The 13663-nt window shown below is 41.9% G+C and overlaps 1 protein-coding gene across 11 annotated transcripts in view; it reads left to right on the forward strand.

Annotated features, from left to right (window-relative positions):
* Positions 1–13663, forward strand: part of NCK2 (NCK adaptor protein 2) — a 142310-nt gene that overhangs the window by 93183 nt on the left and 35464 nt on the right. For 6 of the 11 annotated variants that reach the window (XM_019628420.1, XM_019628427.1, XM_019628417.1 and 3 more), the window contains one exon: positions 8469–8710. In XM_019628420.1, coding sequence (XP_019483965.1) covers positions 8485–8710 — 226 coding nt within the window. In that variant the 5' untranslated portion in view covers positions 8469–8484. Of the gene's footprint in view, positions 1–1369; positions 1466–1653; positions 1776–8468; positions 8711–13663 lie in introns of those variants that run through there. The other 5 variants (XM_019628422.1, XM_019628424.1, XM_019628423.1 and 2 more) reach the window with 5 other exon arrangements.

Below are 13663 nucleotides of genomic sequence, written 5' to 3' on the forward strand. Positions count from 1 at the left end.
GAAAGCTTCATTCAAGTCCAGTGAGTCTTGAGACTTGGCATTACGTGGATATAGGAAGAGCAAGAAGGTCTGACATTCATCCTGCATGGACCAGGCATTGGGCATTTTCTGTGCATTGTCACAGTTCATCCTCACAGAAGCCCCAACCCCATTTACAAGCACAGAAATGGAGGTCAGAGAGGTTAAACAACTTCTCCTAAGGTCACCCACCTTATTGGTGCTGAGACTGGCCTTCAAACCCTGGCCTTCTTTGACTGGAGAGGAACATTCACAGAAATGAGTCACATTGGTGGCCATAAAGGGAACCTTCACAAAAGTCAAAGGCGAAGAGGCTTTATAGGCCACAGGCTTTGACTATTATCCAATAAAATTGGAAAATAAATCCTAGAAAGACTTTCTCCAAAGTACTCCGTGGAGCAAAGGTCACCAGGGTCTTAGTGACATGACCTTGTACCCTCCATTTGGCCAGGTTTGGCAGGGGCAGTCTGCTCCCAGTGGCAGGGGTACAGAGGGGCCTGATCACCACACACCGGGGAGCGGGGGGCCAGCGAGAGGATCTGAGCTCAGCAACCCTGTGTTTTAGATTGGGAAACTCAGCTAGTCCAGCTTTCCTGTACCCCCTCCCTCCCCCTCAATGAAGTATTAAAAACGAGCAAGGCCCTGCCCAGATCATACCTGGATGATTGGGAGCTGCCGCTGTTTCTACCTTGTGGTGTCACTTCCCAGTTTATCAAAATGAAATTGAAATTCAGTTATTGTTTATCAGCATCTACCTTCCCTTGGGATTTCTTTTTTTTAACTATGCTGCAAAATTCAGCTACCAAGGAAAACTACCTGATAGTGGAGGGTGATAGATAAAGCCCGGGCTTTGTGAGAAGACAGCTCTAGTGGGTTTGGATCCCAGCACAGGCCCTTGGACGAATTATTTAATATCCCTTTGCCTCAGTTTCATCATTCATTAAATATAGCTGGAGGTAATTTCTCTTTCAGAGGTCTGCTATAAACATTTGATTAGCTAACACGTATAAAACAGGATGGTACAGGTACAAGGTGAATTGTAGTTGCTCATGCCTTAGCCTCGCGCCCCTCAACCACTCAAATGGCAGCTTGTCCGGGCACCTCTCCCTCTCTGTGGAAAAACTGTGTGTTGAGCCCAGCACTATTGTTTATTTTCTCTTTCGCATGTAGTACTTTTGTGCCTTAGGGAAGTGGTAAGTCTTTGAGTCTTGTCACAGCTTAATTAACTTCCTGAGAGTTGGAACTGCCCCTAGATTCCATATTGTGTCCTATTTCAAGTTGAAGTGTATTAGCTGTAATTAGTGACACTGCTTGTGAAAAGCCACCAACTGGCCTTTCTGTTCCCCCACAGGAGACCACAGGTTCCTGCCAACTCCTGTCCAGTTAGTTGGCATCTGGCAACTTTTATCAACAACTCAACTTGAAACTTTAATAAAGAATGTATAAGGTATTTTAGTGGCTTTTGGCACCCCTTTTTTGAGTAGGTCTACTTAATGTAAATATGCTATTTTTAAATATTTGCAAATACTTTAAAGGGAGGAAAACATAGGCGTGAGTATTCCTGTTTAGGACTGGCCTTAGCTTTACTCACTGCAGTCGTTTCCTGTTGTTCCTGTCGCACCTCACCACAAACAGGGTCTCCGAAGAGGCGCTCCTTGTGCCTAGGGCTTGAATCACAGGAGGGCAGATGCCGGGTCTGTCTCACACACCAAGAAACCCTGGGGCGATGGAAGCCTGTCTGCAGCTGCATCCTAAGGGTTAGTAAATCCTGCCTGAATGAAGGAATGGGCAGTGGGACATAGCCCCACCTTCCATTTATAGTGTGCTGTGGTGTACAGACGGCTTTAATTCTGACTGTGGTTCCCTTGCTTGCGTCCTTTCTGTGCTGGGCCGTGTCCTCAGGATTTGCTTCACAAGCCCCTAAGTGAGGTGCTATTACCACCCCATGTTACAGACAAAGCAGCTGGGCTTAGGTGTCATAGCAGGACCCCAGCCCGTGTCTGTGTGATACTAAACCCCACCCCTCTGAAACACTACATTCTTAGGCTGCTCCTAAGCATCCTGTGGGGCCAGGCAAGGATTGTTACCCCATTTTACAGATAGTGCTGAAATCCAGTGTGGACTTCCAGATGCTCGGCTGAGGTGCGAATGCCAGATTCTTGGCTCGTGTCTTCTGTTTGCCATTATGACCAAGTGGTTCAGCTTGGTCCCCGAGACATCACTGGAAATACTCTGACCATTTTTGGATGTTGTAGCAACACTGGCTGTTATGAGGAGTATATAACCCAGCAAGATGCAGTGAGCAAAGATCATTTTAAGAAAGAAAATAGGGTCCTAGAATAGGATTGATATTATTTTAGGAGTTGGTGAAAACTGTTGAGCCAAGGAAATTTTTGTAGCTTTTCCAGTCTGTTTGGGGTTTTGTTTTGTTTTCTTTTCTTTTACTCTTCTCCCACCTAAGGCATGAAAAAGCAGCTTAGCTTGTTAGGTTCAGTATAACTTGGGCTTCTTGCTAAGCTCTGTTCTAGAGCAGTTACATGACATAAGATATGCTCTAGCTATGTAATATCGAATTTGTGGGTCTTCTTTCTTTTGGCTAGGCCTAGGTGATAACTTAGCCATAGGTAAAAAGGCAAAAATTCATTTTCTTGAACTGTCTAAAGCTACAATGACAAACATGCATCATTCTTTGGCCTGACCTGTATGATTCTATCTTACACCAAATCAAAATACCATCTCTGCCTTAAAATGTCATACTCAGTTAGTTTGAATGGACTTTTTTGGACTTCCTTCTGTTAAGACTTTTCATATTAGAAATTGAAGTCAGTTTGTATGTCTAATTTTATCTTAGAATAATCTTGGTTCCTCTGTAGTCTCTTCCTGTTCCAGTCCATCCTACACAGAATCCATCCGTAACAGAATTACTCTTAACTGAAAATAACAGGTGCTCCTGTGGGCTCTTAAGAAACAGCTTCCCAAAGTCTCAGGAGTGGAACCTGAACTGTTGCCCAATAGGCAGTTATTTCCAGAATGGGCCTCCAGCCAGCCTTTCCAACCCCTGTTGGCAAAGAGAAGAAAGATCAAACGTGGGCAGGAATACAGGGTGATGGTGTATGGCGTACTTTACTTCACATTGAAATGGCTTTAAAAAAGAAAACATCCAGAAATGCATATCCTGTTTACTTTTTATTTTAAATTACTCTCTGGAGTCATTTATTCTTTTTTTTTTTAATTAAAGTTTATTGGGGTGACAATAGGTAGTAAAATTACATAGGTTTCAAGTGTACAATTCTGTAATACATCATCTATATATCACATTGTGGTTTACCACCCAGAGTCAGTTCTTCCATCACCATATATTTGATCCCATTTACCCTCATCTACCACTCCCCCCTTCCTCTCTGGTAACCACTAAACTATTGTCTATGTCTATGAGTTTTTGTTTCTTTATTTGTCTTGTTCCTTTGTTGCTTTCAGTTTTATATCCCACATATCAGTGAAATTATATGGTTCTTGACTTTTTCTGTCTAACTTATTTCACTTAACATAATCATCCATCCATGTTGTCGCAAATGGCGCTATTTCACTTTTTCTTATGGCAGAATAGTATTCCACTGTGTACATATGCCACAACTTCTTTATCCAATCATCTTTTGAAGGACACTTTGGTTGTTTCCATGTCTTGGCCACCATAAATAAAGCCGCTAGGAACATTAGAGCCCATATATCTTTAGGGATTAATGTTTTCAGATTGTTGGGGTATATACCCAGGAGAGGGATTGCTGGGTCATATGGTAATTCTATTCTTAATTTCTTGAGGAACCTTCATACTGCCTTCCATAGCAGCTGCACCAATTTGCATTCCCACCAGCAGTGTATGAGGGTTCCTTTTTCTCCACAGCCTCTCCAACACTTGTTATTACTTGTCTTGTTGATGACAGCCATTCTGACTGGTGTGAGGTGATATCTGTCTCATTGTGGTTTTGATTTGCATTTCTCTGATAATTAGTGATGTTGAGCATCTTTTTCATATGTCTACTGGCCATCTCTATGTCCTCTTTGGAGAAATGTCTATTCAGGTCCCCTGCCCATTTTTTAATTGGATTGTTTGTTTTTTTTGTTGTTGTTGAGTTGTATGAGTTCCTTATACATTTTGGATATTAGCCGCATATCAGAGGCATTGTTTGCAAAAATCTTCTCCCATTCAGTTGGTTGCCTCTTTATTTTGTCAATGATTTTTAGTTTGATATAGTCCCATTCATTTATTTTAACTTTTACTTCCCTTGCCTTTGAGGTCAAATTCATAAAATGCTCTTTGAACCCAAGGTCCGTAAGTTTACTAACTATGTTTTCGTCTATGCAGTTTCAGGTCTTATGTTTAGGTCTTTGATCCATTTTGAATTAGTTTTGGTACACCGTGACAGATAGCAGTCTAGTTTCATTCTTTTGCACGTGGCTTTCCATTTCTCCCACCACTATTTATTGAAGAAGCTGTCTTTTCTCCATTGTATGTTTTGACTCCTTTGTCAAAAATTATCTGTCCATATTTATGTGGGTTTATTTCTGGGTTTTCAATTCTATTCCATTGGTCTCTGTCTGTTTTTCTGCCAATACCATATTGTTTTGATGGTCATTCTTAATTCTTCTGCTTAGTAATGTGTTCCTACCCCCTGATTCTTGCTTATACCTTTTTGGCCTGGAGTACCCATCTCCAACTGTCTCCCCTGTAAGTCCTACCCATCTTTCAAGAGTGAAATCAAGTTTCCTTTTCCTGTTCCCATTCTCCAAGTCCCAGTTATCTATCCTTTCTCTCAGCTTCCTGCCATTTACCTGGTGGTTGTTCAGCGTCACCTCTTTTCGTCACTCCTGGATTTGCTCCCTTTTCATGTGAATACTCTTCTTGCCCACTCATTTGTCCCTGAGGGCGATGGCCCTGCTATTTTATAGCAGGAGCCATGAGGGCAGCTGTCCATGGCTACAACTCTGCTCCTGAAACAAGCTGACAGTGTCCCTGGTTGACTAAGGATGGTGTGCTTCCAAGTCAGCTTCCTGCACAAGGAGCTCTGCTGATGAAGGTTTCGGGGAAATGCAGGATCAGGTATTAGTTGAGTTTCAGTAGCGGAAGTGTTCAGGAATTGGTTGACCTTTAACTGTGGATGTGTGATTACTTCAATGAGGCTGCTGTTAATTGGCTGACATTCAGAAGCACTGGAGTGAGACAGTTGCTGATGGGTGGACTTTATTGGGGTGAGATGGTTGTTGACTGCCTAGCCCTCTGAAGTACTGGGGTGAAGCACTTGTGGATTGGCAGACTTCACTGAAGTGAGGTGGTGGTTGATTGGCTGACCCCCTGAAGCTTTTATATTGATGGGGAGCTGTCATAAAGCAATTAGAATAGATTAAAAACCCATTGCTATGGCCAAGGAACAAGTCCTTTCCAAGAGGCATAGGAATTGTTTTTATTTTCACCTATCTGAGAATCATAGATTTCCTGGGCTGAAATAAGTCTATTAAAATACAGACCACACATTAGACCCTCACCCAACCTCCACCCCCAGATGTGAGCACATGAGCAGATTTGGGAGACGATACACCTGGCCTCCAATCCTAACTCTGTCATTTAACAAGTCATTTAATCTTTGTGATCCTCAGTGTCCTAAAGGATAACACCTCCCAGAGAGGTGAGTGTTCTGTTGATTAAATGAGTTGATGTGTGCCAAGTCCTTAACATACCTTCAACATTTACTTTCCTAAACTGAACATTGGCATTTTCACTACAGTCCACAGGTATAATGACTCGGGAATACAGCCTGAAGAGGCATTTGATGACCCAGTTCCCTCTTCTGGTTAGAAGGTTTTTCCTTCTAAGGCCCGGCAGAATCAGGAGCTGTAAAAAAACTGATGCTCAGGCCTCACTTCTAGAGATTCTGCCATAATTGATCTGTGGGAGAGCCCAGACACTGGTATTTTTTAAGGTCCCACATGATGTTCAGTGTATATTGACACATACCATGCCCAGCCGTCTCCTTACCTAACTGCTGTTCCTGCAGTTAAATCGTGTGGCAAATTAGTAAGTTGCTTTGATTGGTCTTAAGTGATAGGCTGTTCTTGTTAAGAACTCTTTTGAAAATTGTGTAATTAAGAAACAAACCTGGGATTCAAATGGGATATTCTCTGAGTCCCATTCCCAACACTGCCCTCATTATTAAAGCAAAAACAAAAAGAAAATCTTACTTGATAGGAAGGTCGGTCAGGATAAAGAGATACATGGTATGGACTTGAGATTTTCTGAAAGTCAATGACAAAATTGTCTACCATTAGGAAATTTGTGTAAATTCTATCCTGTTGGTTGTTGTATACATTATACATAAGGAAATTAAACATTTCCTCCTTCCCAAAAGGTTTGTTATCTCTAAATTTTGAAGTTAATTCATGAAAAAGAAGAACATGCATTATTTATAAATTTTTTTAGCATCTAGTAGAAAATGTCATGTTTTTTAAAAATAATATTTACACCTCCATGGAGTCAATGTGCATAGGTCACCTCTGTAATCCTGAAGTCATCCCTATAAAATAGTGAGACCCCTCTTTGTCAGAGAAGAAGGGAGTTTTAGTCAGTAGTCTTTCTTTATTCTTTTCTTCTTGGTTTGGAGGAAACTTCTAGTCAGTGGAAGGACTGAATATTGAGTGTTTCTGCTGAAAAGAGACTGGCCCATATTCTACCTAAGAAGTATGGAACTGCTGAAATAGTTGATAATTATATTTATTTTAGTTATTCAAATATACCTTTGCCATTTATTACTTCCAGAATTGACTTTGCTAGATATATAATATGCTATATTTGTTGATATTATTAAAGTTTTTATTTTGGAATAATTGTGTATTATGGTTCACTTGGTGTTCTGCATTTATGGGTCTTGACAAATGTACAATGGCATGTATCCAGGATGAAAGCATCATACAGAGCAGTGTCACTGCCCTAAGGATCCTGTGTGCTCTGCCTAGTCAGCCCTCCCTCCCCTTCCCCCCTCCCCCCTGGAAACCACAGTCTTTTCACTGTCTCCACAGTGTTGCCTTTTCCAGAATGTCGTATAGTTGGAATTGTTCAAGAAAAACTTTGTCATGGCACTTGTTAAAGAATGGTGAGGCAGACTACTCAGGGGATGGCTACATGGGAGTTTGGCAGCAGGGGAGAAGACTGGGCTCAACTCTGAATACGCGAAGGAAGAGTGGGTATTTATAGCCAAGGAAAAGGATGGGGGTAAGTGAATGGAAAATTGCTAAGAGGAAGCATCAGAGGTAAACGTGGGTGTTCTTGCTAAACTGACCTAAGAGGATAAGAGGATTCTTCCCAAAGGCAGGCCAACATGATCAGGCGTCACCGGGCTGAGGGCAGGATTCTGGCCAAACCAACTTAGCAGGATTCCTGTTGAACTTGAGCAATGTAAAGACGGACATGGAAGTACAAAAATCAAGGCCTAGTTTGGGAAGAGGATTCATAGGAGCCTGACTCAAGTTTGGTCAAAGAGAGTGACTTTGTGGGAATCAGACCATGTGTAGCCTTTTTAGATTGGCTTCTTTCACATAGTCATATGCATTTAAGGTTCCTCCATGCCTTTTCATGGCTTCATAGCTCATGTCTTTGTATCGCTGAGTAATACTCCATTATCTGAATATATCGCAGTTTGCTTATCCATTCACCTACTGAAGGCCATCTTGATTGCTTCCAAATTTTGGCAATTATGAATGAAACTGCTGTAAACATCCGTGTGCAGATTTCAAGAATAACTTTATATTTATAGGAAAGTCAAAAAGGTTGGTACAGAGCATTTCTGTGTACCCTTCACTCAGGCTCCCCCAGTGTTAACATCTTACATAGCCGTGGCATGTTTGTCAGAACTACGAGATTGACATCAGTCCGTTACCATTAACTAGATTTTATTTAGATTTCACCAGTGTTTCCGCTCATTTTCTTTTTCTGTTTCAGGATCCAATCCAGGATACCACATTGCATTTATTTTCATTTTAATTTATAGGAAGAGTTTGGAGGTGTTGTGTTCATTAAATATGTTCATAAAATTCTGCATATTCTGAGAAAACGGGTGTAAACATCAGCTATAAGGAGCTGGTGTTGCTTCATCAAAGGAACACATTTAGTTATGATAGCGTTATTTAGAATTTTTTGAAAGTTTGTTTTTGTCTTTGGCAGAGCATACAGAATTCCCAGTGCACAAAATTAAGATTTATTTCATAAGGTTGCTGTTTCTAAACAAAATGCTAAAGCTTACTGAAAAGAAGGTCATGTTAAGGTTGAGTATTTCAAGACCCAGGAGAAAACCGGTTGCCAAGTTGTAATAAAAGCTGTCAGTTGCATAATTTTTCAAGTTGATGCAAACGGTGAAGTGTTTGGTTGGTTCTCTAATGAGCATCTCCAAATGTTTTGCTGGCAGAAGGACTCCATGAAAGATGACAGAAGAAGTTATTGTTATAGCAAAGTGGGACTACATTGCCCAACAGGACCAGGAGCTTGACATCAAGAAAAATGAGCGCCTGTGGCTGCTGGATGACTCCAAGACGTGGTGGCGGGTGAGGAATGCAGCCAACAGGACAGGCTACGTGCCGTCCAACTACGTGGAGAGGAAGAACAGCCTGAAGAAGGGCTCCCTGGTGAAGAACCTGAAGGACACACTAGGTGAGTGTTCACGGCATGGGGACCCAGGTTAGAGCTGAACTCCTTCCGTTATGGAGAGCGAAGAAGCCTGGTGCTTTTTGAGGAGAGAGTGTTCATCTTTTTAGTTTGTGTTAAAAAAAAAAAAAAAGTCTGCTTTAAATGTTGACGTCTTCCTAGTTGTGTTTTTCCTTTATCTCTGAAAATTAATAGAGTAAGATGGATAAATATCACGTTTGTCATTTCGTGGAGATTTTAGCGTTTGGTGTTTTATGTAAGATGGCGTTTCTATAATTTTGGACCCTTGCATGTGTTTCTGTCTCCTGGCATCAACATTCTAGAGGATCCCGAAATGGAATTACCACCTCTAAAAATGTCAACAGCTCTGCCTAGGTCATTCCATCAAATCATTTCTCTCTTACAAATCCTGTCCACTGGGTTTTTATTGCACAGAGAAGGGGATAGCGGGAAGGCCTTTGAACTCCAGGTGAATTTCATACCACAGGCCTGGACAGTGTTAGCTCAATTGGCAACTGGGCAAGCACCAGTGTGATGTCAGAGGCTGTCCAGGGTCACGCCAGTGGGGACTGCGCGTAGCTCAGCTAAGCTGGCACGTCATCCAGCTTTCTTTCCAGATGCCTCTTTCTCTTCCCTGGTATCCGGACATGGAAAAGGCCACCTCGAATCACCTGAAGTTAATGGTGGCCAGTCTTGCCTTTGTATTTTGTATGCATATCAGACTTACTTGCAGTAGTTACTGCTTCAGATTATGTGAGAAAATAACTGTGAAGACCTTTCTGAAGAATGGCTGAACAGAGCTACCATTTAAAAAAGTTATCGTTGCCTCCTTATGTGAGTTGGATCTGAGACTGCTGGTTATCACTTAAGAGTTTGCTGTTGAAATAGATCAATATTGTCACTCGTGGTTACATTTACTTGAGTTTTTCCTTTTTATCTCTAACAAGGGGATTATGTTTTCATTTAGAGAGGAGGGTAACAGGTGGGAAAACTGAAAAGAAAATTATTCACTGAATATAGCGGGTGTTACAAAATATATGTCTTTCATTTTATGCAATCTTGAAAAGTCTACTAACTCTCTCTTCAAAACCATTTAAAACTTTCTTTTGTTGGGTAGTGTTTTTGTCTTAGGGCTTAGATTGTGCCCATGATTTGGTAAGAGAAATGAGACAGGCCTGCATATGAATCATGCAAGCTCACCATCTATCAAAGATTCTGAGCCTGATGTAGAAATTCCATTTTTCATAAGCAATCTGATTCTTTTACTAAACTGACACCACTTTATCTTTTTTCTAAGCAAGTCACTGAAAGAAACATCCTTGTCCTATGTTTATAACTCTTAAATAACTGTTGTAAAAGAAATGGGATAGCATCGAAAGATCAATACTTTTAAGAGTGTGCTGAGCCTAATTTTATTTATTTTGTCCAATTTCAGCCTCTCACCCACCAAAGTACCCTTTCTTGGAAATGCTAAATATTGTTGACTAGTTTTGTCTTCTTTCTTATTCATTTTTTAAAATACAGCCTCAAGATCCTGGTAAAGAATGAAATAACCCAGAGATCGAATGAATTGCTGAGCAGTAAAATAAGGCAAAGCAAGTCCTCTGAATTATCTAGAAATCCCCTTCAAGAGCTTGTCATTTTTTTCCTTCAGTTTTTAAAAGGAGAGAAGACACAGCCTCAAATTGAAACTATTAGCCACATCTTCGCCTAGTGTTTCGTTTTTTCACGAGCTGTGATCAGAGCTGTGATCTGGTCAGCGTACTCTGTACTGCGGGTCCTCAGAAGCTGAGTATGCTTGCTGTTGCAGCCTGTGCTCATGCTGGGTGCTGAGCCCGCTGCCCCGCCCCTGACAGATGGCCGCCCGGCTCTGCTGGAACACGTCTACTTCTCAGTCAGCCAGTTCCATTTTTGGAGAACACAGATTGTTAGAAAGCTCTTCCTTAAATAGAATCAAAGTTTGCTTTTCTTTACTTTCCCCCCTTGGCTGTCATTTGCCCTCAAGAGCTGTACTGAGTGAAGTGTGCTCTTGTATAGAGTGACGGCTCTCCTCCAGGCTTGTCTCCATTCAGGCACACATTGCCTTGGAAACGATTGTACTGAGCATTTCAGATTGTAAAAATATAAGTAAAATTGTGTTGTGAACATCCATATCTATTAGCAGCAGTTGATATTCATAGTCTAAAGGCTCTTGGGGTCAGTATTTCTATCACCAGAGAGAAATGTCCCCCTTCGTGGTAGGTCTTTTTGTTTTGATGTGTCTGTCCTGCTCCCCCCAAAGCCCTGCTTTTGTTGGACAAAGAGAGACCTTGTTACTTCTGCATGAGTTTTCCATTGTCCTCTTGAGCAGTATCAAAGAGAAGGGAAGCACCCCTGACAAGAATCCCCACGGTGGAGAGACTTATGTCTCCACAGCCAGACCTCGTTGTCAAGAAGGAAGGTGAGAAAACATCCTGTAGCCTCGCCTGTCCCCCAGGGGTCTCTGTTGCTAAAAAGATTGGAGCTAAAGTGTTCCTGGCTTCCTTTTTACATTATTGTCACCAGTGCACTGTCAGAATTACAGTATGGTTGTAGATTATTTATGCAGCCAGTAGAAATGATCTCTACCACATATTAGGATTGAAAACTACACTGCGTATGCTGACCTTCTAATAGCTACTCATGGTATCATCCACATTTGTAATTTGCACTGCTATGGAAATCCACCCAATTCCTAAATCCAATGTAAGATTTCCCTGGTAGCCACCTGGTTTGGAACACAACAGCACTGGTCTCCCCAGCAAAGTCACAGTGCTAGAAACGTGTGTTTACATCTCTAATTGCAGATAACTGTAACTCTATAGTGTTCTCTCCTACTTTTTTACACTCGTTTGCTGTGTTGAGTTTGGTAGGGAATTTAATCATATATAATACTTGGTTAAAGTGATTTCTAGAAAGCAGTACCTTTGACGAAAAGATCTGTTAGCAAAAGATTAACATTCTTTCCTTTAATGATTCATAATTGAATACAACAATATGAGCTCTTATTTGCACATGGGCAAAACATTTATATACTGGATCTCCTGTCATATTCAGCTTATGATCAAGAATAGTCAAAGAGAACTTTTCCACAGATAACAAGGAGCAATTGTTAAGAACGACTTCGGCTGGCAGAGCCCAGCTGATATTCTGAAGGACTCAGACTGCACAGCTCTCCACTCATCGGCCAGGAGCGCTGAGGCTACCGTCTGGCTTGGACATTGCAGCCTGATTTATAAGATCATGAGGGTTAGGTGTTTCGAAGTGCTGTGCTAAATCTTTCAGATGGGGAAATTGCTCCCAGGAAGGTATAGTTTTCAAAGATTTTCCTTCAAGCTACTGAAGAACAGTTTGTTACCACGTAATGATAGCAGCTGGAACCCACTAAAGCCCCAAAGGTTAACTCTTCTCAGTGGCTAAGTCCCGGTGCTGACCTGGGTTACACAAAACAATACAGTTCCATTTATAACCTATTAGTAACCTCCCTGGGTGAGTCCATTTCGAGGCGCATGTGTCCATTGCTAACCACTTCCCTAGGCGTCGGGAGCCAGAAGTGACCTGCCCCCCCCCAGCTTTGCTACTTGAGCATTTGTCCCAATGTGACCAGACCTAAGGCCAGTTAGAAACCTGCCCGTGATTAGCATTGGCAGTGGTTAGGACCCCCAGCTCTGTGATTCCAAGTCAGACCTGGGAGTAGAGAGGGGCTACTAAAAGGGACTCCTCAATGCTGACTACCTGTAAAGTAGCCTTGCACTGGTTTGCGCCAGTGCTTTTGGACAAGGAGGGGGTGGTTCTTATGGGTGAAATTCACAAGGTTCTTAGAGGTCTATCTATTACCAGCATTGATTTGGGAGTGGCTAAGTGACTTCCCCAAGAAGACACTACTAGTCATAAGTACAGGACAGAGATGGGACCTCAACTCAAACTTGAGGTTTTCTTTCTATACCAGGTTGAGTGTCAGGATTTAGTGGGTGGGAATTTAGTAAGACTGTCACAGAGACAGGCACTTAGGATGTTAGAGGAAATTTTAGTGAGACCCAGTTCTTTATTTTAGAGATGAAAAACTTATTAGCAAAACTTGAGTGGGGTCTGAGCATTAGACGATGATAATGTGTCAGTGTTAATTTCCTGATTTTGGTGGTTGAATCATGGTTGTATTGTAGAGGTGAACATCCTTGTTTGTAAAACTGCATATAAAATATTGAGGTGACAGGATATCAGGTTGGTAGCTTACTTTCAAATGGATCAGGGAAAATAACATTCTTGTGCTGTTCTTATAACGTTTCTGTACATTAAAACAAACAGACAGACATCAGAGTGGTTTGGAGGCCACCCCACGCTACAAAGCTGGCTCATAGCAGAAGAGATGTAAGTTGGACTTCCCAGCTCTATCTGGATATTTACAGTGTTACAGTGCCTTAAACTTGGCTTAAGCCTTTCAGAGATCAGAGAGTATCACTGAGTACCTGCTGAGATTGGACCTAAAACATGAGAATAACAGCGGGTACAAATGTGTCCAACTCATTCGTCATCCGAATGGCTTCCCCCAGCACTGAACTCAGAACTTTCTATAATTATCCAGCAGGTTCTCTCCTTATCACTAGTGTGCACGTGAGGAAGTCCCTGCTTCTTGCTGGAGCAGCCCAGACTATTATGAGCCAGGTCAATATATGCTTTTTTGTTTAATGGAGACAGAGAGAGTGGTGGTCAGAAATGATCTCCTGGGCACACAGCCTCCGTGGTTATGCAGGCTGTCAGGGAATTTTCCATTTAGACGCTGCAGGCTTGGGGATCTTAGTTGTGACTATAAATGTCCTCAGCAGGTCTGAACCACGGCATGTGGTTCGTTGTGAATGAAATGTGGGGAACGAACGCCGCCGCCTGTGACAGTGGGAGCCAGGTCCAGCTGTGAGTTGTCCCTTCCTTGCTCTGTCCCTTAGA

Source organism: Hipposideros armiger, unplaced genomic scaffold, assembly GCF_001890085.2.
Source record: "Hipposideros armiger isolate ML-2016 unplaced genomic scaffold, ASM189008v1 scaffold_788, whole genome shotgun sequence".
Lineage (NCBI taxonomy): Eukaryota > Metazoa > Chordata > Mammalia > Chiroptera > Hipposideridae > Hipposideros > Hipposideros armiger.